The sequence below is a fragment of the Pelobates fuscus genome, chromosome 13 (genome assembly GCF_036172605.1).
Source record: "Pelobates fuscus isolate aPelFus1 chromosome 13, aPelFus1.pri, whole genome shotgun sequence".
In the NCBI taxonomy this organism is placed as follows: Eukaryota; Metazoa; Chordata; class Amphibia; order Anura; family Pelobatidae; genus Pelobates; species Pelobates fuscus.
In genome coordinates, this window is record NC_086329.1 from 16764004 (window position 1) to 16791975 (window position 27972).

The 27972-nt window shown below is 38.4% G+C and overlaps 1 protein-coding gene across 3 annotated transcripts in view; it reads right to left on the minus strand.

The window, feature by feature from the left end:
• The window catches only part of KIF26A (kinesin family member 26A), a 144125-nt gene that overhangs the window by 14446 nt on the left and 101707 nt on the right, over nucleotides 1–27972 (minus strand). For all 3 annotated transcript variants that reach the window (XM_063439957.1, XM_063439959.1, XM_063439958.1), the window contains exons 5-9: nucleotides 24106–24289; nucleotides 7805–8005; nucleotides 4209–4302; nucleotides 3366–3628; nucleotides 2933–3116 (exon numbers count right to left, since the gene is read on the minus strand). In XM_063439957.1, coding sequence (XP_063296027.1) covers nucleotides 2933–3116; nucleotides 3366–3628; nucleotides 4209–4302; nucleotides 7805–8005; nucleotides 24106–24289 — 926 coding nt within the window. The remainder of the gene's footprint in view (nucleotides 1–2932; nucleotides 3117–3365; nucleotides 3629–4208; nucleotides 4303–7804; nucleotides 8006–24105; nucleotides 24290–27972) is intronic.

Sequence of the window (27972 nt, forward strand, 5' to 3'; positions counted from 1 at the left end):
TGCACAGATAATGTTGCAAAGAAGTCACCTACCCCTACCTACAGCTTCATGTAGCTGCGGTCCTTTTCTCTCACCGAGTCTAAAGAGGCAGTTCCAACTTTGCGATCTGAACGCTAAAGAAGCCATTCGCACACTGTGCCAGCCACTATCCCCTCTCTTTGGCTTTCAGAAAAAGTTGAGCCACGGTGGCAACAATGTGAGTGCAAGAGCTTTACAATCTGCTTATTTAGAAGATACACTCATCCTATGTAAAAAATGTAACCGCTGTTGCATATCTCATTAACATCAGCTGGGCAGGAATTAATGGGAAATTAAATGAGCAGAGTCTATAGGCCAGTAGGAGAAATTCATGATTGGTGGAATCTCTTCGCTTCATGAGCTCTACAATATTCCTTTCACAGCAGGTTCATGGACACAGATAACTTTCCTTAAGTGTGGTTTTTATTACCAAAAGATCAGGGTCAGAAAACCCTGACACTTTCTTCATATACTCCTATAGGAAGCATGAGCCACAGGGTTCTCCTGCTTTCATCTGTCACTCAACTATCAGGATCAACCTCAATGCTGATAACTGATTGACAGGTAACGGGAGACACAATGTTTTCCTGTTCGAACAACATATAGAAACAAAGTTGTGTGTACTATGACAAATACACTGCAGGTGAGCATCCGTATATTTAATGTATTTTATATAATTGTTTATTATGTAGATAATGCATTGATAAAAACGGGAACCCTTTCCTTCTTGAAGTGCCCCTTTTACGTTTGTGTGTTAGTCCTCCCTATTTGCAGATTGATTTTCTCTTATTTATGATGTATTGTCCTGTGGGGAGAAATAATGTGATTCAGCTTGTCACCCAGCCTGTTTTATGAGGATTCAAAGAAACTGAACAGCACTCTATCAGCCAATGCTTGGGTGCCCAACACGTACAATTGTGTGCCAGTCATAGACCTGGCCACATGATATATGGGAGATGGATTTCTTATGAATAATGACCCTGTGTAGTAGTTGTGTGGCTCCCTTTTATTTTATCCCATCGTAGCCTGTTAAAAAGAAATAAATAAGTCTGCTGCGGAGCTAACTTACATGTCAGACCGTGAAAGCAAAACAACAATATGAAAAGTCCAAAATTACAGAAAAAAGAAAATAACACCGCTGCCAACCATAAAGGCACTGCTGGAAGAGGAATAGAGTAAAGGGAACTACAACTCCCAAGATACTCAGCCAGTATGTCGTTGGCCACTACCTTGCTGGAGATGATGGGAGTTACAGATCTCCATAAAGTTGGCTACTGATTGTCGGCCTTTATTCTAAAGAGATGATTAAAGAATCCCTTTTACAACAGAAGGATTAAAATGGAAACAAATAGAAAGCTCTCCCCGATTACAGCTCTGTAGTCGTATTTTACAAATAAACAACTTGGGGGGCAAATCTCTATATATTGATAATAACAATAGTATCCCAAAAGCACATGTTTCCAGTCCCTTACGTGACTTTAAAATAACTTGAACAGAGAATGAACATTAACTGATATGTTCCAATTAGTCTTGCATAGTGATTGCTATTGGCCTTTTTCCCAAATAAGCAGACAGAAGAGAGTATCTAACAGAATCATTGTGTACGTAGGATGGCACGGGACTGTCCGGGTCTTGGGGGTGGAACAAAGAAATGACTTGATAGAAAAGAGGTTGTGCAAGAAGTAGCATTGCATTTATAGCTCCTAAATAGAGTTTCTAAAGCAACTCTAGGGATTACCAGGGTTTGTCTATCGATATGGGAGACCGTTAAGTAAATAGCTTAAAGGGACACTATAGTCACCAGAACAACTACAGCTTATTGAATTTGTTCTGGTGAGTAGAATCATTACCTTAAGGCTTTTTGCTGTAAACACTGTCTTTTCAGAGAAAATGCAGTGTTTACATTACAGCCTAGTGATAACTTCACTGGCCACTCCTCAGATGGCTGTTAGAGATCCTTCCTGGGTCATGGCTGCCTAAAATCCATCCAAACATTCAGAGTCTCCTCCCTCTGCATGCAGACACTGAACTTTCCTCATAGAGATTCATTGATTCAATTCATCTCTATGAGGAGATGCTGATTGGCCAGGGCTGTGTTTGAATCAGGCTGGCTCTGCCCCTGATCTGCCTCTTTGTCAGTCTCAGCCAATTCTATGGGGAAGCAGTGTGATTGGATCAGGCCACCACTTCTAGTGATGTCAGCAGACTGCTTGTTTTTCTGAGTCTAACAGCATGCAGAGTTACAGCTTCTTGCTGAATACAGTAAGATTTTGCTATATATATGGAGGCACAAGGGGCTAGATGGTGGTGTTAACACTATAGGGTCAGGAATACATGTTTGTGTTCCTGACCCTATAGTGATCCTTTAAAGTATAAACTTTATTATTCAGTAAAGCAGTGATTATAGAGAATTTATAAGGGAATTGCATTTTTCAAGCCAAAATGTCAAACATTCAGCTATTCTGGCATACAACTGGTAATCTCCTTGCAAATGCCACAAATATCCCAGTTTAGTGACTAACTCCAAAACTAACACTAAAGAAGTCTGACTGTAACATTAGGAACACCCGTTGCCTAAATCAAATCTTATCTCTGCCATAGAATTATTACATTTATTTTTCCAAAATATAATTGTCAAACTCAAGAACAAGGACAGAAAACCTGTGACCAAAACCATCCATTAAGTACGTCAGAGGCAGGCAACCTTCAGCACTCCAGATGTCAGGGACTACATCTCCCATCATGCTTTCCCAGGCATAATGCTGGCAAAGCATCAGGGGAGACTTGGTCCACAGCATCTGGAGAGCCGAAGGTTGCCTGCTGAGGAACTATGTCATCCGTGCTTTTCTGCCATTTAAACAATATTCCCAAATCAAAAGAAAAAGACAAAAATGTAAGGAATCTAGTGACGTACTTCCTCCTTTACTGCTCTTCTCCATCCGATACTGGTAAATGTGAAGCGTGAAAAGCATATGCGAGTTTCTCCTGTCTTCTTCGTCACAATCCGGTCTACTCGTACTTCTGGCTGCGAGTGCTGCGTCGAGAAAATGGGCCGCTTTTTCCGCAGTTGGGGCTCTCAGCTCACTCTGGTTTTGAAGCTGAAACAAAAGTGCAAGAGTAAGAAGGCTCAAGTTATTAATTAGGGCAATAGCGCACATTTTCCCCCAATGATGAAACTTTCCTCTAAAGCAATCAAACAAATATGTGCACCAAAGGAAAAAGAGCTTCTAGCAATAAGAATGGTTTTCAGAAAGAAATTCGGGAATTAGACGTTGAGTAAAATACATATAATAAAAATAAATAAAAAACTCAAATAAATAATCCAATACTTTATATTTTTTTTATACCTGAGTTCCACATATTGGATCTTCTCGCAAATATACTCCTGGGGACTGCCCGTCTTGTAGGCTTCCGCTGGCTACTTCAGCTAATAAATCCTTGAGGTTTTCATCTTTGCCAAAGATCTCCACTGCTGAGACACGGATTGAGAAACGAACCCCGGTCTTTTCTTTCCGTTCGTTGATTAGCTTGAAAAGCCAAGAGATTGCACAGGGAACAATGCCAAGACTTTGTGTAGAGGCATCTTTGCCAATCATAGTGTATGATTTACCTACGAGGGGGGAAAAAAAAAGCAGAGCTAGATTTCGATTGTTTTGCAATACAATGGAGTCATTTGAACACTCAATCTGGCTTTCATTAACATGCACACTTCCAACTGCGAATCTAAAAATATGTCATGCATTGAGAATTTCACAAAAATCTTCTACAGCGATATTTGCATAGAATAAATACAGACTAATTTTGTTTCCCACCAAGATATTTAGATTTGTGAAAAAAAAACGTATTTATTTGGTCATCAAATCAACAGATATTGTAAGGCTGGTTTCTGTTTAAGTTGTCAATCATTCATATTTTTTTTTGCATGATTGCTCCAACAGAACCCTTATAATAAATTAATAAATATCCATTTTTTATTTTATTTTTTTGAGACAAGTTGAACATATTTTCCAAAGTTTTTTTTAAATCATGACTTCAACCTTAAAGTTCCCAATAGCAATGGCTGTGAGCATGTTTTGTAACTAATTAAAAGGTATAATCTATTCATATTCTCTGTTTGCTGTACCGGAAACTGACAGCATGTAATTAGCAGACTGACATAGTCATTAAATGTAATGAATCTGGGGTCTTACCGAGCTTAACGGGACCAAAGCAAAATACGCATCCATCTGCACCATTCACTACAGACTGTATAACTTCTGCGACGGTCCCAGAGCAGACCTCCGCCTGAAAATAAAACGAAGAGCAGATTTATTCTGGAATCATGCCAAATAATGAACGGTTGGGTTTATTCAGGTTATATTGTAATTCTCTATGTGATAGAATAATTTCTTAGCAGAACAGGTAAAGAAATAAGCTTCTCTGTCATTTGTCACTAAATAAAACACTAAAAATTTTGTTTAACGTTTGTTAATCTGCAAGCACATTAGTCCAGCGTTGTTTCATGGAGTCACATTCTGTTAGAATTCTGTTAGAACCCAGGAAGCGCCTCTAGTGGCTGTCTGATATACAACCACTGGAGCCAGTCTTCGTGCTGCAAAGTAAGCATTACAGTTTCTCAAAAACTACAATGTTTTACATTGCAGGACTAAGGGGGACAGAGACCCTGAACCCATACCACATCAATAACATGAAGTGGTCTTTGTGCCTTTAATGTCCCTTTAGAATGTCACCAAGCACATTAACCGCTCTGTATTATTGCAACAGGAATCTTGTCACCTGCAGCAATTTGTAACAAACTGCTACAGCTATAAGTCTGACCCCTGGAGCAGTGATACCATAAGACTTTATTTTCCTTGTTTACCATTCAGTTTGACCTCGCACATAGGGCCAACAACCCCCCTTTTTCAGGGTTATTCAAATTTCAGGTCAAAAGTGCCAAAATGGGAAAATGATCTAGGTTAGCGATGCTTTCAGTTTGGGCTACTCAGCCTTAAATTTTAAATTAAGTTTTTAAATATGCTGTCTGTGCTGCGGTAGAGTAAATGCATGGTCACAGCAGGCCGCAGATCTTTTAGCAAATGTATTCACTAAAGTGAGAATTCAAAGTGAATTGTAAACGAAGGTCAGAATAGCCAAGACTAGAATAATTCTCTAAGTCAGTTCTGTGTTTAGTTCAGCTAGTCTGGCCTTAGATTTTATAAAGTTCTTACTTTAGTAAATTACCCTCTATATAGTATAATAAAACAGGCAATCACAGTCTGTATTCTATTGATTTGGAAAGTAGCTCAATGCATGTTTTTCATGAAGGCGACTGCTTAATCATGCATGTGTACAGGAGCTGTCATCGACAATCTCACACACCGTTATGAGTCAGAGCTGTAGAAGAGACCATGATTGAGGTTTTATCTGTTAGTCCACCTATTGTACAGCGCTACGGAACTTGTTGGCGCCTTATAAAAAATAACCGCTAGACACTGGGGACCGAAAATCCACTCCAGCCCTCCCAGAGCAAGGTAGGGAGGCTAGTGGACCTCTTAATTACTAAATGTGCCTTTTGGAATGTGATTTTTGTATGTGTGTGCCAGTAATTATATGTGGTTTTGTGTATTAACATGTGTATGTGTTCAGTAAATATCTCCCTAATTTGAAATCCTAAAATATGGCAATCCCACATAAGGATAACAAATAAGGGAGTTATCTACTAAACAAATGAAATATAAAAAGTTAGGAAAATGGATTTTGAGATTTTCTTCTATAAAGTAATTATGTTATAGATTTTATGTGCGGCCCAAGACAAATCCTCTTCACCCAATGTGGGCCGGGAAAGCCAAAAGGTTATACACCCATGTTTTAAAGCATGGTCTCCACATTGGATATTGGGCGTTTGCAGCTGGTGGTAAACTGAAAATCTGACACTTGCTGTATTACAATAATCTGATTTAAATGGTCTCCTTGTGCTATGGAAACATTGCATGAAATGCTTTACATGAAATAACATAAATGTAGCAGACCTCAGATTAAGTAGATACTTCCATAAAGCTAATGTCATAAAATATTTTGTCAACGGTCACTTATATGTATCAGAGATATTTTAAGCAGGGAGAAATTGTCTTTTCACATTACTGACAGCTAGTATTACATGTCTCTTGACTGTTCTATCCTTGGAATCTAGTCATGGCATTTGTTATTACCAAACCAGAAATCAGTCTAACCATATTCTTGCTTTGTAAAGCAGCAATGTTCTGTATATCGCTTAATTAGTGTAATGGGATGGAATGCACCTTTTTAGAATCTACGGACCTCTATGCGCCATACACAAACAGGACAATACGACAACGGCTGTAATTTGTCTCCGATTTCCAAGACACATAATGACCGTATACCCCCCCGCCCTCCACAAGCTTTTTGTCTGTGGGTCTAATGAGATCGATCCACCAGACGTGCTCATCTTGGGCATCTGGAAAATGCCAGGAGATTCCTCATGAACATACAAATAACCACGTGACGAAGTAAAACAAAATGTACAATAACGTTAACCGTTCCTGCACTATTGCTCTATTTCACAAATTGAATTAGACTGCGAAAGGACATAGAAGATGTGAGGACAAAGAGCCAGCGATACAAAAAGTGCAGTAAGGAAGGATCTTGGACTTGACGACAACTCAAAATGTAACCGCTGACAAATAGTGTTATAGGTTTATTTGATTTTCTTAATTGGAGTCTCAAACTCTAAGATCTTGGTCAGATCGTGGTGGATAAAGGTAGGAAAAGAATAATAAAGTGATAACACAACAGTTTATTTTCTAACATTGTGGAATTTCTTCTTGTACTATGTTGCTTTTAAAGAAATATGTCTAATTCTGTTGTATGTACATACTTTTTTTCTTTTACAATTTGTGCCATTGTGTAATTATTTTATGTTCCTATCTAGGGGGTGTATGCATTTTCCAGATGTTAAAGGGATCCTATAGTGCCAGGAAATCACAGTAATTTCCCTGGCACTATAGATTAATAGGTGTCCCCCTCCTCCCCCTCTCCCGCAGGGCTGAAGTGGTTAAAATCCCTTCAGCCACTTACTTGAATCCAGCAGCGATGTCCCTCGGCGCTGGGTCAGGCTCATCCCATGCTCCAACGTAAGCCAGCGGGGGCGACCTAATGCACATCATTGGTCACGCGCGCATTAGACCTCCCCATAGGAAAGCATTATTCAATACTTTCCTATGGGAAAAATCTGACGTCGGAGGTCCGTGAGGACGTCCAGCGTCAGATAACGGACCAAAAGTCCGTTTGGATTCTGGAAGACCTCTAGTGGCTGTCTGGAAGACAGCCACAGAGGGCAGACTTAGAGCTGCAATGTAAACATTCTCTGGAACTACAATGTTTTACATTGCAGCACTTAGTGCAAAATGGACACAGCACCCAGACTACTTCAGTTAGCTGCGTACAGTGTCCCTTTAACAATGAAAGATCTTGGGTGTATCGGTCCTTTTCTTCTAACCTGCTGTTTCAGGCTTGCTACCATGTAAGAGGTTTGTTAAAATCATAATTTGATTTATTTTGTTATATTGGCCTCTTTACTAAATTGTGAAGATTCCAGAACTGATATTTAAAAAAAAAACAAAAAAAAACTAAAAACTAAACCATCAAGTGGATTGACTGTTTTTACCAAATGTGGTGTTTTTTACTTTGAACATGAGGTCATTAAATGAGGTTTCACTTTTTAACTAATTGTACTTTGGTTCTCAATAAGGTCCAACTACGAAAGCATGCTGGGGTAGTGCTCTACCTGTGAAGCGTCCTGAGGAAAAACCGAATCAAATGCAAACATCTTTGGGACAGCAACCAAGGCTCTTCTGTGGCTTAAGACGGAAGGACCAGACGAAGATGGATCATAAAGAGAAATTTGTTTTTTCCGCGTGTCAACTTTTAGGAAAGACATAGATTCCGATGTATTTTGAGACGGGCAGATTCTCACCATAATTTTTACCTGAAATTACAAATGAGAAACGTTTCAATCTATAGTTAGTAGATTTTTTCACAATATACTCATTTAACATTGATAACATTCGCGTTTAGCGCGCCCCAACCTCTGTACTTTGATATTATCTACAATTATTTTATAAGAAGCAATATCATATTCCATACCTTTGTACTTTCCCAACATTTCTGTTCCAGGAAAATATCAGAGGTTAACGTAAGACGTATTACGAAGGCCATTTAGCATTCAATAAATATATAAAGTACAAGAAAAAAACAAAACAATAGAAATATAAGCTTCATCATAGGACAGTTATTTCATTGTTCAAATGCATATAAATAAATCCATAATTGTATCTTCATGCACAAGATTATCCAAATGGAGGATATGAATATAAGCGACTGTGCGTTAACACTGTTGAGTAATCATAATAACCATTGATTCTCTAGCCCAGTGGTTCCCAACCCAGTCCTCAGGTAGCCACTAACCGTCAGGATTTAGGGATTATCCAGTTATGTCTAAGGCAGGGATAGGCAACCTTTGGCACTCCAGATATTGTGGACTACATCCCCCATAATGCTCTTACACCCATAATGCTGGCAAAGCATCATGGGAGGCGTAGTACAAAACACATAAGTGATTAATAAAAATGTACTATATACACAAATGTATTCTAGGTATATTTTATTAATCGCTACTGTATTTCTGTTCAGAGGTCAACTGTGTATCATTGTCCTTCTATGTACACTGTCCATACAAACATGGCTCTTATTTCCTTAGACACACTATCATTCTTAGGAGTAATCATTGTTTAACAATTTAATAAGTCTCATTTTCATTCAGAATGTTCCACCACTGTCTTATATTGTGCGAAATATAATATGTCTTAAGTGGTAACTACAAAAATGCTGTACTAAGTGTGCTAAAAAAAAAAAAAAAGATTTGGGCATAAATACACTGAAATAGCGATTTAACATGCAGACTGCCTCCCTGTTGCATACGGTCAACAGCCAGAATGTCCACAACCTCTTGGGTATTTATTAGCAGATCCCCTGGAATGGCAGCAGTCAAAACAGATATTTCCCCACTATCTGATTTACATAATATTCCGGAATAATGTTTTCTAGAGCTCCCATCTAAATGAGCCATTTATTTTTTTATTTATTTTTTCCCCACCTCTATCACATTCAAATATTTAACCTAAATTAAAAAAAATAAAAAAACAAGACATATAGATATATATACAGACTAGAAGTGGTTATAGCTGGGGATAAGAGAACAAAAGATAGTGCTTTTCATCATTATTCCTTCATTAAATATGAAAATGCTATTTTCCATTCTAAAAGACTGAGCCCATTCCACCCAGCCGTCACCGTTATATAGCCGGAACATGATTGGCTAGTTGAATAATAAGTTCTCTTGTGGTATCCGCTATCTCTTTTGCCTGGAGCATAACCTTTGGCAACAGGAAAAAATAAAAAAATAAGCATGGGTGGGGGGGGGGGGGGGGGAGAGAGAGTGTCAGATACAAAACAAGGCAAGGAAATAATAAGCAGTAATTATCTATAATGGTTATTACGCAAGTGTGAATCCATTTGTTATGTGCATTTTAATTGCACTTTCTTTTAACCTCACTATTGCCACAGGGTTTGAAAACAAGACCGTACAGATTAGAGAAAAGGCAAGCTATTTAACTCTTTGTTTACCCAATGGCTAAAAAAAATGTAAAAAAAAACACAATTCTGTTAACCGTGATGGGAGCTAAAATAGTTTAAAGAGAATTTAATATTAGGTGAAAATTTTCAATTTCTTATTATATGTATTTGTTTCCTCCTCAAACTGCTAAAGTAGAGCAACGAGTTTATGGACGACAAGACTTTCATACAGTAGGTAAATATATTATTATATTAATATATTATTTTCATTTAAAAACTAGGAATAGCAATACATTCCTATAAATAGGGTAGGTTCTATGACCGGGTGCAGTTATTGATTATATTTTTGGAATTTCACACATACAGTGAGGGGAAAAAAGTATTTGATCCCCTGCTGATTTTGAAAGTTTGCCCACTGACGAAGAAATGATCAGTCTATAATTTTAATTGTAGTTGTATTTTAACAGTGAGAGACAAAACAAAATCAAATTGCAAAAAAACGCATGGCAAAAAAAGTTCTAAATGGATTTGCGTGTCAATGAGTGAAATAGGTATTTGACCCCTTCGACTTAGTACTTGGTGGCAAAACCCTTGTTGGCAATCACAGAGGTCAGACGTTTCTTGTAGTTGGCCACCAGGTTTGCACACATCTCAGGAGAGATATTGTCCCACTCCTCTTTGCAGATCCTCTCCAAGTCATTAAGGTTTCAAGGCCAACGTTTGGCAACTCAAACCTTTAGCTCCCTCCACAGATTTTCTGTGGGATTAAGGTCTGAAGACTAGCTATGCCACTCCAGGACCTTAATGTGCTTCTTCTTGAGCCACTCCTTTGTTGCCTTGGCTGTGCGTTTTGGGTCATTGTCATGCTGGAATACCTATTCACAACCCATTTTCAAATCCCTGGCTGAGGGAAGAAGGTTCTCACCCAAGATTTGACGGTACATGGCCCCATCCATCGTCCCTTTGATGCGGTGCAGTTGTCCTGTCCCCTTAGTAAAAAAACACTCCAAAAAGCATAATGTTTCCATCTCCATGTTTGATGGTGTTCTTGAGGTCATAGGCAGCATTCCTCCTTCTCCAAACACAGCGAGTTGAGTTGATGCCAAAAAGCCCGATGTTGGTCTCATCTGACCACAACACTTTCACCAAGTTCTCCTCTGAATCATTCAGATGTTCATTGGCAAACTTAATTGTGCTTTCTTGAGCAGGGGGAACTTGTGGGCGCTGCAGGTCCTTCATGGCGTAGTGTGTTACCAATTGTTTTCTTTGTGACTATGGTCCCAGCTGCCTTGAGATCATTAACAAGATCCTCCCGTGTAGATCTGGACTGATTCCTCACCGTTCTCATGATTATTGATTCTCTACGAGGTGAGATCTTGCATGGAGCACCAGACAGAGGGAGACTGGCCTTTTTTTGTGCTTCTTCCATTTGCGAATAATCGCACCAACTGTTGTCACCTTCTGACCAAGCTGCTTGGCAATGGTCTTGTAGCCCATTCCAGCTTTGTGTAGGTCTACAATCTTGTCACTGATATCCTTGGACAATTCTTTGGTCTTGGCCATGTTTGATAGTTTGGAATCTGCTTGATTGAATGGTTCTGTGGACAGGTGTCTTTTATACAGGTAACGAGCTAAGATTAGGAGCACCCCCTTTAAGAGAGTGCTCCTAATCTCAGCTTATTACCTGTATAAAAGATGCCTGGTAGCCAAAAATCTTGATGATTGATGGGGGATCAAATACTTATTTCACTCATTGACATACAAATCAATTTATAAAACTTTTTTGACATGCGTTTTTCTGGATATTTTTTTTTGTTATTCTGTCTCTCACTGTTAAAATACATCTACCATTAAAATTATAGACTGATCATTTCTTTGTAAATGGGAAAACGCTCAAAAACTTTACTCCCTCACTGTATGCTTAAATAACTGCATTTGGAAAATTTTTTTTCACCCTATCTGGTCTTGTTCTATATGGAAGGTTTGGCTGCAACACCACGATTGTGTATTTCTAGGCTCTGCTAACAATTACAGTCTCAAACCACATTGCAATTTAAACATCAGAGGAGGAGTTATCCTATCCACAAAAGACCAGACTAGCGTAGTAAGTGTTTTTTTTTCCCAGATTGAACATTTGTATTAAAATCGGTTAATGTTTACCAAGTACTGCACCATCAGAGATCTAGTTGACAAGTCTACAAATTCGGTCTAGCCAAGGACATGGCCAGGCTCAAAATTTCCACTCATCACTAGCCATTGGCAAGAGTAAATTTAGCATTAGCAAGTGGAAATTCACCCCTAGAGGGCGTGCTTGCGGTGACTAGTAACTTTTAAGGCCTGGCTAGTAGCACAGGGCCAGAACTTTCAATGGGATCTGCTATGTCCATAATGACTTTAGCTCTTTTGAAAGAGCTTCAAATACCATCTGCACATTGTGCTAGCAGCTTTTCTAGCATATGTATAGATTGCGGGGGAAAAAAAACAGGCGCCTCCATCTTAGCTCCCTGTCAATCATAGTAATAAACTCTGTCCTTTGCACCTGGCAGGTGCATAGAGAGACGAGAAGCACCTCATATAGACTGGTAAGGTTATTTTCAAAACATGCCACACATTAGTGCTGACATTTATAGTTTGTGATATAAACTTATTGAAAAGTAAACGAATGAGCACGGTTTTCCTTTTGCTCCCATCCTGGTTAAAGTCTGCCGACTGCAGTGTAAGTAATTGTGTCTACCTCAGTCATTTCTAGGAATTTCTGGAAGAGGTAGGCTCTGGATCCCTGGACCTAACCCATTATTCAAAACAAATACAAAAAAGGTATATATGCATTTCATGATCTCAATATGAAGCAAGATATTAGCATTACAATTGTACAGAACTTCTGTCTCAGACAAATGTAATTGATTTATTTTTGAAATATTACATTTCTGTAAATAAGACAGCTAAATAAAACATTTTAAAGTCACCTGTAACCTGTCCTATATTCTCGCAAATGTATATGAACGAGTGATATCACAATCTGGCCAATCCTGACATAACCACCGCAAATCCGGTTCTCCTCTTTTTCTGTATGCTCACCCGGGACTTGAGCCCAAAAACAAACTCAATGACCCCTACACGAACAGAGAGGTGTGGATATGTCATGACATTTCCCCATCAGTTAAGGTTTTGTCCTGTCCTCTCTGCCCATAAACAGCGATGCTCTCCAGGCTCGTAATGAAACCATAGTTGGATATAAACATGCTGCACAGCCAGGTATTCAATGTGATACTAACAGAGGGGTGTGCAGCAAACTTCTGTTCACTAACATCCCCTCCCGTGGAGGAATCGGTGCTGGGGAGACACTATACCATTGATGCTTTCAAAAACATCCTAACATACCCTCCTGCCCCCTCCACCAAATATAGATCAGGGCTAAAGAGTCGCACATCCTGATCATCAGTCCCTAAAGCCCCAATTCCCACCCCTGTGATGCTCACGTACCACTGCAAAGTGCAGAACTTATAACAATCAATAACAGAGCCTATCTGGAGACACCAAGTTCCAGGATAGAGCCATATATGAATGCCTTTGCTCTCCAAGCAAGGATAAATGGCCTATTCAGATAGAATTAATGACGTTCTATAGAACATATTGCAGAAAAGACAGATGTTTTAGAGAATTCTGTTTGTCATCAGGTTTTGTAGGTCTATGAAATCCAACCTAGATTTGCATAACACCATATTTTCAAGCAACTGGATCAATAATGGAAAAGAATACAATGCAATCTTTTTACAGCTGTATTGCTAAGTGGAATGAAAACAATTTCTCCAATCTCTCCGCTTGTTCAGAACAATTATGTATAATTTTCTTGATGCAAAAGTTAAAATTTTAAAATGCAGACGTAGCCATAAATTGTGCACAACTCTCTACGTCACATTAGATAGATCGAAATCGCAAGCTTTTCTCGATAAACTGTGGACTTGGCACAAAAAGATGGACAACAACATTCCAAATAGCCATCTTACAGCCCAAGCTTCTATAACTTATATTATCCATTTATACGTAATATTAAGATTGCATCTAATTAAAAATGTGCAACAGGTGGAACACGTATAGGCCTATGGTTGGATTTGAATGTGTTTCGGGGTTCAGGGTACCCTCCATATATGAATAATCCTGACTGCTATGGCTTTGTTGTAAGCTCCAACATTTAAACACTGTAGTGGTAGGAATACAAATCTGTACTCCCAACGCTACAATATCCCTCTCCATAGATACATTGAGCATTCCCATTTGCCAAAACATTTACAAAAAAAGGGTTTCAATGGCGAGTGCATTAGGCTCTCCCCATATGGGGATTTAATGAAAACTGGATGTCTTCATGCAAAGCGTGACATCATCCAGTGTCGTTTAAGGGAATCAGGGTCTGATAGAATCCAGGAAGTACCTCTAGTGGATGTCTAATCGACAGTCACTTGAGGAAGTATTAGTCCTGCAAGTTAATTGTTGCAATTTCTCTAAAACTACAATGGTTTACGGTGCAAAACTAAGGGGGACAAGGAAAGTGCACCCAGACCACTTCAGTGAGATGAAGTTGTCTAGGTGACTATAGTGTCCCTTTAACTTTATTTTCAGTGCGGAGACTCCCTTGTTGCTGCTGACCTCTCCACCTCAAATTATGTCAGAAGAGGTGTTGGTAACTCTGGTGATGGTCCAATCCAATGCTCCCAATAAAGGAGGAGATTAGGGGACCTAACGCACTTGCTCAGTGAGTGCTGCGCATGCATCCAACTGTCCTCAATAAGCAGTAAATCCAAGGCTTTCCTACAAGCTGCAACATCCCATATGACAGCCTCTAGATAAGTGGTGACCTTAATGGGTTTAAAAGACAAAAGACATCTTAATGTATTTAAAAAGTTGAGGACATTCTCCAAGTTACTTTAGTGGTTCTTTATTGGGGTTTTTTTTGTTTGATTTTCATTTTTTCAAACCAGCAAGATTAGAAAATACAAACTTCCATCCTGAAACACTTGTGTCTGTGTGTCATCCTCAATAAATGCATAGAGTGAAGACACAAATGTAAATATTGTTACATCGTTAACCTCTTGCCTGCAGCCACTTTTAATGGTTTAAACAGCACAGACAATAAATATTTCCTAGTTAGTCCGCTCTTGAAATGCCCGAAGACGAGAGAGGGCGTTACCTTTTTGAACATACAGTGATTAGACCGTGACCTGCTGCCCTGCTGTTTCCAGATACTCTAAATGGAAGGACTCCTTTAATTATAACTCGTCCCTGGGGGTAAGATAGGATATTCATTTCCTGGGCGTGTTTGAAAGGCCCTATTCATGCTTTGATTGTACTAGCTGAATGATACTACAAGACACATTTTTCTCCTTTACCATTCTAAAATTCAAAGATTTCACTCAGACATGACAATAGCCTAAATAAAAAAAATCATGGAACTAAATCGGAATATAGTAGACGATTCTGTATAATCAGAATAATCATTGTAAGCAAATCTGACTACATTTTTCATGATTTATGTGTTCGTTGCGTTAACTGTCAAAGAAGCGGTGTAATAGATAAAGGATTTCTCTAAATAGTTGAGTGAGAAATGAAGTGCGCCTCTAACTCCCATTGGTAGAAGGCACACAGAGTACTCAGACAGCTCCCCAACTACAAATCCGATGAAGCTTTCGCAGTTGAAGGCTTTGGAGAGTTGTCTGTTTAGGTGACAGTGTTTGCTAGCACACAAACTAAAGCTAACTTTCTGCTTAGAAAATGTGTTCATGCATAAAATAATGGCTGCACTTGCACATAAACCAATGCATTATGGGTTAACCAGTGTCCGAACGCCGGCTATGAAGTAGAGAAAGAAGAATGGGCTGGCAAGAGTTGTGTATGTGAGCTACTGAGCTAATTGCACGGAAATAATAAGGAAACGGTTTCCTGTTATGTAGACAGACGCTGCCACCCACTTGATAAAATCCATGCAACCGACTGCTGAGGCCTTACAACTTATCACTGACTTTGTGTACTTCATTTAAGGGACATTTAACACCAAAACCACTTCTTAAAAAAAAAAGTGGTTTTGGTGCACAGACCCCATCACTTCGATCTGGCAATGTTTACGTTTTGCCCAAACCACACCTCTAATGGCAGTCCGACTGACAGCCACAAGAGGTTTTTCTTCATTGAAGACCTGATTTTATCAGTTTTTCGTGTTCTGAGTCCCCAGAGCAGCAGGATGCCGAAGGGAACATCAAATACTTGTCACAGAAAAGCAGTGAATTGGCGTAACCACTTTTGCACACCTCCCAACATTTCGAATAGACAAAGGGGGACACATTCATTTTAGGGGTGTGAGTGGGGGTTTATACAACTAAAATTTAATTTAGAACATAAACATTGTATCTTACTTACACAGACTGATTTCTAAACACATTTATTGTAGTGTAAAGACACATTACTAGGAGTATTATTGCTGTGGAGCTCTGTTATACACTCAGACACATTACTGGGAGTATTATTGCTGTGGAGCTCTGTTATACACTCAGACACATTACTGGGAGTATTATTGCTGTGGAGCTCTGTTATACACTCAGACACATTACTGGGAGTATTATGGCTGCGGAGCTCCTAGAAAAGAGGGACATTAGGATTTGAGTCAACAATGAGGATTGGCACTTATCCACTATCCACTGTTATTACTTTTTCAAAAATAAATATGGATTTCCCTAATCAATTATCTGTAAATCAATATAGCCCTAGGTTTGGATTTTGCAGGAGATGAAAACATTAATTTAAATGGCAATAAGGGTTTTACATCAAGCCCTCCATAGTTTGATAACACATTAGTTATGGATTATCTGCATTCTCTAACCTCACTTCTGCTTTGATGCGTTATTTTCATGGCAATGGACAAACCCTCTTTGCAAATAACAGTGCCAGTACACCTATTAAAGTTGGATCTTGGCATCAGTCTCGTTTTGCCATGAAGATGTACATAACCTTAGCAGATACATCAGCATTGGATTCACTTGACATTTAAAGACTTTAAAGGGACATTCCAGGCACCCAGACCACTTCTGTCCATTGGAGTGGTCTGGGTGCAACTCCCACTACTCCTAACCCTGCAAGTGTATTTATTGCAGTTTTTTAAAAAAAAAAAACTGCAATAATTACCTTGAAGGGTTAACTCCTCCTCTAGTGGCTGTCTACTAGACAGCCACTAGAGGGAACTTCCTGACTCATAGCACAGATGCATGCGCATTAGGTCTCCCCAGCCGGTGGGCGGGATCAGTCTCGCCCACCGGCCGACTGAGTCAGAAGGAGGAGCGGCGCGGAGGAGGAAGCAGCGACGTGGGACATCGTCGCTGCCTCAGGTAAGTTACTGAAGGGGTTTTCACCCCTTCAGCAACTGGGGATTGGGGGGTGGGAGGTAGAGGGAACCTGCAGTGCCAGGAAAACGGATTGTTTTCCTGGCACTGGAGTTTTCCTTTAAGGTTTATTCCAACCATCATAACAATTCCAGACTGCTGTAGTTGTAATGATTGCAAAAGCACCCTGACCCCATTGTCCGATAATGGAACAAACCATTTTCCAATGGTTTGCCTCTCTTACCTTGGGTCTTGCTGGGCATCAGGTTTCCAGTCCCGGTGGTTAACGACATCTGGAGTGCTGCAGAAACCGCGTGCCAAACCGGACGTTTATCCGTTGGCTGAGAGCATCAGTTTATTGTTCTCAACCAATGAATGACTGAGCATAGAAATACGCACAAGATTGACGTTAGACACTCTTGTTGTGGGCTGGCTAATAACCTATTGATGTTACTGGAGGTGGAGTTGCAGCAAACTCCATAGGTGTGCATTGTTTAGTAGCAAAATGCTGCACTTACAGACTCCATGCACTATGACCACTTCAAATCATTGAAGTCATGGGGCTTGAAGTAACCATTGAATGATTAAAAAAATAATAATAATTACGTGTAAAAATTAACCTACAGCAGTGTTACTATTGCCTATATTGTTTGCTTTCGTTATTAGGCCAAGTCTGCTCTTTTGGGTTTCGGGCATGAAGAGTAATCACCTGAGACACCAATAGATAATTGGTGCACTAATATGTAATTGGTGTGATTTTCATAGTTAAAAGACCCTATTTATTAAATTTTTGGCTGTAGCTCAGTCATCATTTTAGTAACAAAAGAAATATATAGATCTATTTTTAAAGCTTTGTGAAATAACTTTTTACTGTATATACCCACATAAATAACTAAAACAAAGATATTTCACAGATCCAAGTCACAGCGCCATGCGCCTTCTGAGCCTCCTACGAAAAGAAATATTGCTACAGGGAAAAAACGAAAAACTGAAATACCAACCCTTATTTTTTTAGCAAGGAGCGTAATAGTATAGACTTTTTTTTCTACTTACCTTCACATTTAATAAGGTTGTTGTTAGGTTTGCGACATTTCTACACACAGATCGAGCCTGTACATTCTAAAAAGCTTTCACAAGAAACCACATTACCGCCTTGCTATGTGCTAGCCCAGCAAAGCTGCCTAATAGAGCTTGATGCGTTCTCTCCTACGTGGTAGTGATATGAATGTGAACAGACAGTCCTGGAAACTAAGTGAACCTTAAAATAAATGAAATAGCTGTTTCAAGAGTAAATGTGCATTGTTGGTGACAGATTCAAGGCTGAATGTCTATAAAAGCTGCATGAGTCTCGTCTGGCATTCCTTCTGCTCCTCTCGAAGTGCTTTTTGTCCCCCGACTTTACCCTTGATAGATTACGGAGTAACATATGCAAAATTAATTCAAATATTATATTCCAAATTAGAAATTAAAATGCTTTTTTTTTGTCATTTTGTTGGCAGTGTAACTCGTGTTTTTTTTATTTTTTTATTAGTTTTAATGATACGTATTCTCTCTGGCTCTCTATAAATTATATATTTTACACCTACAAAGCAGAGAGAGAGAGAGAGAGAGAGAGAAAAATAAAAACGTATTGGCGTTAAGATAAATGGACTTCACTCTACATAAAAAAAAAACACTGCCTTCTTCTGTAACCGAGTTACTTAAAGGCCTTCTAAGTTCTATATATTCTTTCACAACCCACCAGCCCTAGAGCATCCACATCAAATTCTTAGAGATACTAAAACAAAAACAGGGTGTACAATTCCTGAGAACTGAAAAGATGGATAGCACTGTATTGCTTGGTTTCCTCTTTGGATAAAGGAACAGGTTCTAAAAACACAAGTTGTGTATAATTTCTCAACTGGTCTTTTCTTACTCTGATTGTATTTTTGTGGACCTACCCTAGAGAACCACCAACCTTTCTTGGACCAGCGTTGCCAGTTAGAGAAAACTATATTCCAAAACTCCTCCTGGGTCTGAGGATTTCTTATCCTGATCTACACAAACCCCAAGTATTCCAGTGATATTCAGCAACCACAAAACCATCTGCTATGGTTTCATTTGTACTAGTCCATACTGTGACAAGTCTACATCAACAGAGCTTGGGATTATGTTCCATGATAGTTGGTGAATCTAGGTTTGCCAAAAGGGTCATCCTTGAAAAGTGAAGCTTACTTCCCAGGATTTTTAATATTCAGTTTATCTGCCATCTACAGAATAAATGTGTGTTTGTGAGGTCTGAAAAAACAAAATTAAATCTTGTCATCTATCCCTCTCTATCCTGGAACTATGAGCCTTCATCTTGGTTCCTTGCCAATCATAATTACATGCTCCGCCTTTTGAACCTGACAGTCAGCATAGAGGGGAGAGGAAGTCGAAACAATGTTACAATGTTTCAATGTCTCCTCCTCCAAAGCATTGTGTGCCTTGGCTGTGCCAGAACAGAGCTGGATTGTGATGGTAGTTGCTAATTATTAAATATATTTAAAAGAACATGGAGCATCACATAAAGAAAAAACGTATTAAAAGTTCAATGTTTGGTTCAATCTTGTAATTACATGCAATAAACCCAATATGGGAGGGGTGTCCAACCATCAGATACTGAGTTACATTTCTCAACATTCTCTTCCTGAAAAAAAAATGTATTCTCCTGACAGCTGGATTTTCGGTTTTCAATGCTACAGCTGTAGCTCATGGAGCCATCATTTAATCCAACACAAGTATTCATGAGAGTCTATTCTTTGAATATATTTTGTGTATAATTGCAGCACTCAAGGCTAAATAACGCTAACTGACTCTGGATAAATGCACCTATCTGCTCTGCTTTCATCCCGCTTACACCTATTATTAGATTATTTCAGCCAGGCGAAGAATAGAAAGAAATCTCTATTGATCTCAACCTTAGTCATCATTCTTATCAGCAGTGTGTCTATCCACCCTCCCAACAAAAAACGAATGCAGGACGAAAAGGATTGCGTTCATATTTGTAACGTCCGCTTTTTTTAGACCTCCAATGCATCTCACAAATGCCGAAACCCACCACATAATGCACCGTAGAAAAGGAAAATTGAATGCTCTAAAGTCACCTACATTAAAATAACGAGAGCTTTCAAGGGAGAGAGAAAATTAGTCTTTTGTGCTAGTCTAGAGTATCATAACTTCTTCATATTCTGCCTCGGTTTCACTTTCACAATTTCACGGAATGTAGTTATACAGAGATGAAATATTATCCCCTTAAGGACACATGACTGAAATATTCCGTCACGATTCCCTTTTATTCCAGAAGTTGTGTCCTTAAGACATTAAACATCAATTGTTTAAAAGCATGTATACGGTAACATTTCCCACCAGGAAAAAGAGGTGTTTGCATACTTCCCAAGTGTCCTTATTTTGGGCCCAAATCCCTCTGCCCCCCTTTCAATCCGAATGGCCCTCTTTTCTAGGAGCTCCGTATTATTGGTGTGTCGGGAGTGTATAACAGGGCTCTGCATCAATAATACTCCCAGTAATGTGTCTGAGTGTAAACAGAGCTCCACAGCATTAATACTCCCAGCAATGTGTCTGAGTGTATACCAGAGCTCCACAGCATTAATACTCCCAGTAATGTGTCTGAGTGTATAACAGAGCTCCACAGCAATAATACTCCCAGTAATGTGTCTGAGTGTATACCAGAGCTCCACAGCAATAATACTCCCAGTAATGTGTCTGAGTGTATAACAGAGCTCCACAGCAATAATACTCCCAGTAATGTGTCTGAGAGTATAACAGAGCTGCACAGCAATAATACTCCCAGTAATGTGTCTATAAACTACAATAAATGTGTTTAGAAATCAGTCTGTGTGCAAAACATACATTGTTCTTGTTCTAACCAAATTCTAGTTACATAAATTATTAGTAAGTCACCTAAAATTTCGCAGTACAGTCCCGCCTCTGGCCACACCCCTCGTTGTCCATTTGGAATCTTTGGAGGGATGTTGTCTGTCTTACAGTGTGTTGTTGTGTAATGTGGGTTCAGTTAAAACCTAATCCAAGTGACCCGAAATTGTGTAAGCCGAGACCGCTAGACTGTAAGCTTGTTTGAGCAGGGTGCTCTTCTTCCTACTGTTCCTGTAAGTTTTTTGTAATTATCTAATTTATTGTTAAATCTCCCCCTCCTATAATATTGTAAAACGTTACGGAATTCGTTGGTGCTATATATATATATATATTTATTTATTTATTTATTTTTTATAATAAAAGTGAATGTTCATTTAATCGTGCAATTCAAAGCTTTTTAATTGGTATTTATTTTTCCTCGCCTGAACCCACATATATATTACATGAGATAGATGTATAATCTCAACAATTTTTAGAGCTCATGTATTTTTCTGTAATTATACAATTCATTTCCCCAATGAAACTTGCAGTGTAAATCTAATTAGGGCTCTCTATGCGCGATGCCAATATATTCCTTTCTGTCTAATTGAAACTGACAGATATGTATAAACCTTGCAAAATTGGTTTATAGCGAATGTTTTGTACAAGTTGTTTGTTTGCTTCCGTAACCTGCAGCTGCCACATTGTATTTGCTAAATGCTGCCTCTATCTTACAGGGACTGCATTTTAAGGGATTATGGAGCAAATGCAGTAGAATTTTGATGTCGACAGGGATATACATCTGGTAACAGATAGAATGGGGTTTTAATTCCTATAGAGCTTTGGGGATCGGAGATTGTGTATCCTGCCTGTTAAATGCTATTCAGCCAATACCCAATTTGCCACAATCTGACTATTCCACCATGCAGGCTCTGTGTTATTATGTAGCAGCTGTCTGAGGCAAGGATCACTTTTCTGTGCAGAAATGTATTCACGTTGCCTTTGACCTTCAAGCAAATGTTTAAAGATCACTGAGTCAATGTCTAGAAGGCCCAAGGGTTAAAAAAAAAAAAAAAAAAAACAACAACAAAAAAAACGATGTCCCATGCAGACGACAACAAAGCACCCAAAATGAAATTGCAACTCGTGGAAAACTGACATGGTGATACATTGGAGAATAATTTAATCAACACATGGCAATTGCCAAATTGCCGCCAAATGAAAACATTACATTTCTATACTTATTTTTTTATTTTTATTTTTTTTGTAGTAGTAACATTCATACAAAAAAGATCTCAGCTTTGCAATTCTAGAGAGATAGTCGGATATATATATATATATATGTTACCATTGCTCAAACCAGCCGATAGTTACTTATACTTATAATCTAGATACTAATAGTTTAGAGCCTGCCTATATGCCATTGATTAAGAGGTCGTAATCAATACTTTTCAAATACTTCAAATAAAAGAATGCACTATTTGGAGGCCAAAGCCATCTTGGGGCAAATATACCCGATGATGGCCACGCTTATGTGAAGACGCCCACTTTAAGACATGTACCACATGTTAAATGGTATGAAAGCCAAAATAAAATGGGACCAAAAAGGAGCAACTACATCCTAACCGGAATACCAAAACCATCTGACCATCCACCCTTACTACCCAGCCATAACCAATTAGGGGGGTCAGAGCATTATAACATATACACATCCCCAGGATGAACTTGAAAACCAAAGTAATCTGAATGTACCTTTCCTAGTTAAATACTTTGTTATTATTATTATAGCAATTTGTATTCTCCCATTGGTTTATAAGGAAACCTTCATAGTTCTTGGCAAAATGACAGCATCACTAAACTGCTCCTGTAAGTGCCTCATGCAAAGTTGATTAGAGACCTCTTAAACCGAAGAAAAAGAACGCGTTTGACATGAAAACTCGTCAGCCCTGCAAAATTGTAGTCAGGAAATGGAAATAGAAGATGCTCCGCAGCCTTCCCAGTGAAAAGGCACGTCTTTTTAATGCCACGGGATGATAAATTACCTTAAGTAGCACATTAATGTCAGAGATTGAGCGTAATCCGAGTTGTTTCCAGAGCCATCACAAAAAAGGAGAAAAAAAAAAAACCTGCATTCAGACATCATTTATACCGTTCCAACATTAAATGTAATAACATCGAAAGGGAAAAAAAGAATCTGTTAAGAGAAGCATGTTGTATTGGCTCATTGCTTTTAAAGGGTGAGTTTATCTAAGTGGATAGAACGGCGTGATGTTTCTAACACATTAAAACACAGAGTGGGTAATTTGCACAATTACATTTATCAATGGTGGGTGGATTCTGCAAGGGTTGTGATCATCCTTAGATGCAATACATTCCGCTGAATAAAATGTGAATTGTTTTGTAGGATCGTCGTTTGTATGTGAAGTAGAGAGAAGACGAGTGTGTTTAGTATATTATTTACCTAGAGAAATTTATTAATGGGCCGTGGACAATGTTGATGCCATCTGCAGACACCTAGAGATTAATGATTTGGCTAGGGGCAATGCATCCTGGCATATTTTAAATTCTAACATTTTTGGAACTATAATTAAAAAAAAAAACAACCTATTTCACAAAGAGCTTAGGACCAAGAACTGTGATCTCAAATTCTACATGCGTTCTACGTTTTATTAATGTCAGTGGCGTTGAACCGATAGAACAGGGTCCCCATGTCTTTTGGGGTTGGGGAGAGGGGTCTTTACTACCAAGATCAGGCTGAATGTATTAGAGGCACTTACTGGTCAATCATGCTGCCATTGATAGGGTGTAATGCAGGTGCTTTTAAAACTTACCAATACTATTAATTATGCTGCAGCTGATGAATGGGTCGTCAAGTTAATTTCCCAGTAAAAGAATGTGTCACCCAGCTAATGTTCCTTGACATAAAAAGGTTAAGAGTCACTGATCTATGTGGTTAGCTCACAGCTCCTTTTAAGCGTGAAATGTGTGTTTATTGAACAAGCCATAGCAAGCTGTAATAGTGTCTGCCAATTAAACTACATTACCCAGAATTCTCCACGCCAATTAAAACGACATTATCCCCTATATGTGGTCACTGGACTCCATTACACCAGAACTGGCACAGAATCACATTATAAGCAGAATGGCGTCTGGGAACGCATGGGGAAAGCAATGGCAGACTCAAACTGAATAGTACCTTTCCAATTCCTGGGTGGTCCTTTATTTTTGATACAGCTCTCATTAAACACGGTGGCGTAGGAGGTGGGCATAACTGGATAATCCCACTAAAGTTGGTGGAGTATGTGCAATATTCCCGAGAATGAGGAAGCGGAGGATGATATTTCTTCCGCTTCGACGACAAGTTGAGCTTTTGTGCTGCTCTGTAAGAAAAAGAAAAGAAAAATAGCATTAACTTCGTGTAATTTACATCCAGAAAACAGATGTTTACTGTCGTCTTTGCCCGTTTAACAAATCAACTTATTTCATTCCAATCACATTTAATAAGAACACACCATCAAGAGACCAATACAAGCATATATGGACTGAAATATAACAAGCGAGTTATTGACTTAATCTCTCCCCCAGCAGAGTTTCAATTATTGCATACGTTTTTAAACAACAGCTTGACAGCTGGGTCCACGACGGCTGAAATCTCATTGACATCGTTAAAATGCTGGAATGGTCTCCTAGCCGTTGACGGAACCAGATGGGCTTGCTACAGATCTTAGAGATGGAGGTGTTTTGCTACTGCTTAACATGTTATCAATACGGTAAAATTGCATTCTCATACATATTACGGAGACTCTTGTCTAAATGAAAAGTCTACTTCAAGCCTATTTTTCATTTGATATAGCAATTTCTGCTAGCAAACCGAGATTTTATTTTGTTTGCAAGGCTCCACGTTGACTTTAAAGTACGAAAAGATCTCATCAAGAATATATGAACAAAATAAGGCTATCCCTCCGAGATGGGTTGAACAACAACAAAAAAAAAAGGTAGAAAAACAAAGCAGAGATTTAACGGAGAACATTTAAAGCAATCAACATAAACTCTCTTTTTTGTGTTCGTTATTTTCAGTGTACTTTTTAATTTGTTTTGTTTTCTTTCTCTCCTGCCATTCCAGCAGAGACGGCATATAAATAATAAGCTTCGAAACAGCAATTAAGAAACAGCAAGATGCCATAAATTAATTCAGATTAAAATTAAACTGTACCACAAGGGTCAAGGCAATAGTTGTTTTCCAAAAGTATTAATGCCTTTGAACTTCCCCTGACCTTTAAAACAGAGTTTCTTACAATTTACTCGGCCCTGATACACACACATTTTTATTTGCAAAGTAAGGACCATTTTTGTAGCTCACATCAAGACTACTTTGCAGCTGTTCCGGGTCCACGTATATCCCTAGGTGGGGTTTGTTCCACCTAAAGATCCATATATTAGAGCGGGTCATTGCTCTAGTTGATGTAAGTAGGTTTTTCCTTTTTTCCCCTGCTGTGTACTTATATACTACACCATTTGGGTTTATGCTTTTCTTTTACATATGATGTCCTCCATCTACTTGAAAGCAATATTGCACTAACATCCATAAAGAAATCCATAGACAGAGCTTATTCAGTCCATGCTCCATAAATAGAGCTTATATAGCTCTATAAAGTGTGAGTGTTCCTTTGGCACTATAAATATATCCACATCACTACTATTACATATTGCACTATTACAGGTTTCTTTTTCTATTTTTTAAGATATACAACCTCGGACTTATAACCCCATCTCCTGACGTATGTAACCTATACATCTAGCGCTGTTCACCTATCTACTTTTATCTGTCTCAATGTGTTAAGGGAACTCCTTGTTGGTGAATACCAGCTTTTATTGATTAGATAGAGAGCACTTGTTTTTTGTTTTCGTATTTTTATTTACATACCTATCCATCGTTGGTACATATGTTATGTGTGCTATGTCATCAACATCAAGATTGCTGCTAAAAAAAAAAGGTTTGGTTGTATTAGCTTAAGAATTAAAAAGCTGGTCTATTCTTGATGCCAATTCGGTCCATCCCCATCTTTATCTTGACTAGTATCTTGGAAAGAAATTTGTATTAAAGTAAAGCAAAACTAGCGAATATGATAATTGCATTTCCATTAAGGCTTGCGTTAGTAATTTGCAAGTGTTTCCATACAGGAAAGGGTGTTTCACTACAATTCCGGATAGTAGAGGACACAGCCCCGAATGCTCCAAGTAAAGTGACTATTGCAATTCAAAACGTAGATTTGACTATTTCATTTGCATGCAGAAATGATGTCTGGCTCATCGACTTCCAATGAGATATTAAATTAGCAAAATATATTGGGCAAGAAAAAAGCTTTTCTAAAACTGCCACTGAATGAGCCTGTGTGTTTAAAGAAAAAAAATAATGGAGTTAATCGACGTTTTCAGAATCTTTTCTGTGCCGATAAAATGTTCAAGGAAAGGTCAATGCAAACAAATAAAGTATTATTGTTGTTATGCAGTAGGTTAACATAATAAAACTCATTTAGAGATAAATGCGGTCATTATCCCACATACTACTCTACCAAATCTTTCTTTAAAAAAATAAATAAATAAAACTGTTAAGGCAATTTCGCAAAAAATTTGTCCTGTATCACCTTGACTCCTCGGCAACAAGCTATGTCAGGGCTACTTTTAACTCTCAGTAAGATATTGTAGCAAAGGAGGACCTTGAGTGTACCTTCACCACATGGTTACATAGCTGAAAAGAGACACGTGTCCATCAAGTTCAGCCTTCACCACAAAGATAAAAGAAAAAAAACACTTCACTATATTTTTATGATGTTTCCCAATGCAGATTAAATAGGCAGATATTGCAATGTTGCAGTATGAGATCTTGAGTTATAAAAGACCTAAGATTAGTAAAAAATAAATAAAATTAAAAATTAAAAATACAAAATATTTTGAAACTAGCAGAGAATAACAAATATACCATTGTTCATTCCACAAATAAATTAATATATTACGCAAAATGTGAAAATGGAAAGAATGTAGCGCTTATTTAGACATTAATTAATAACAAAGTAAATCACCGGTTTAACTTTTAGTTGGAGTTCTTTTTAGAATGAACGAAATATATGTAGGTATCTAAAAAGAATAATAGTGGAACATAGTGTAAATCATACAAGGTACATTCAAAGATCCAATATAAATAGATGTACACTCACAAACGGAGAGCTGATAGCCCAGCTCTGGTTCGGATCGCTTTTAGGTCCGTTTAGGCGACCCACCCCTATCAGTGGTATAGTTTTCGTTCTGTATAGAGGAATAGAAATATATACACAATTGCGCAGTATAGCCAGTACAAAGTGTAAATTAGAAAGAGGGAAATCCCAAATGGGTACTCACAGAATTTAGAGTCATCAAGTAATGACTCAATTTCAGAGCGATGTGCAGGTTTAGCACTGCACTCCCTTCTTTTAAAGAATAGATGACTGGAACCCAGGATACAAAGTATAGATTTTAAAAAAAATGTATTCACATAAAATAAACAAATAAAAATAGCAGCAATGTGCAGAATCCGGAAACACGTTTCGCCACTATTAACGTGGCTTCATCAACCGGGTAAAAAACAGATTTTCTGGAACGGTGTCATTGCAAGGAACACTTGAATGTACAGCAGCTAAATCAAATATAAACGTTATATTTATCTATTGAATCTGATACCAACACTAAATAAGCGCTGGTTTCTAATTATCCTTTTCTACTATTGTAATATATTACGCAGTTTAAATATCACACCTGCGTACAATTTTTCTGTGATGTGAACTACGTAACCAGTTGAGTCCAAGAATTGCCTAATTATCACAAAGGTTCTAGGTAGAAGCTTCTCAAGGTCGGTAAACAAATTGTTGATTTCATCATTTTGAAACATTAGAGCTCAGCCTTGAGATACCAGCTAAGGTTAGTAACTGTGGTTAGAATTGAGTCTAGGGATTAGGACTTAAGACTGTCAGGGCTGGCTGTTGGGATCAGAGGTTAGGTTACAATGGCAGAGGTTATATTGTTACAATGG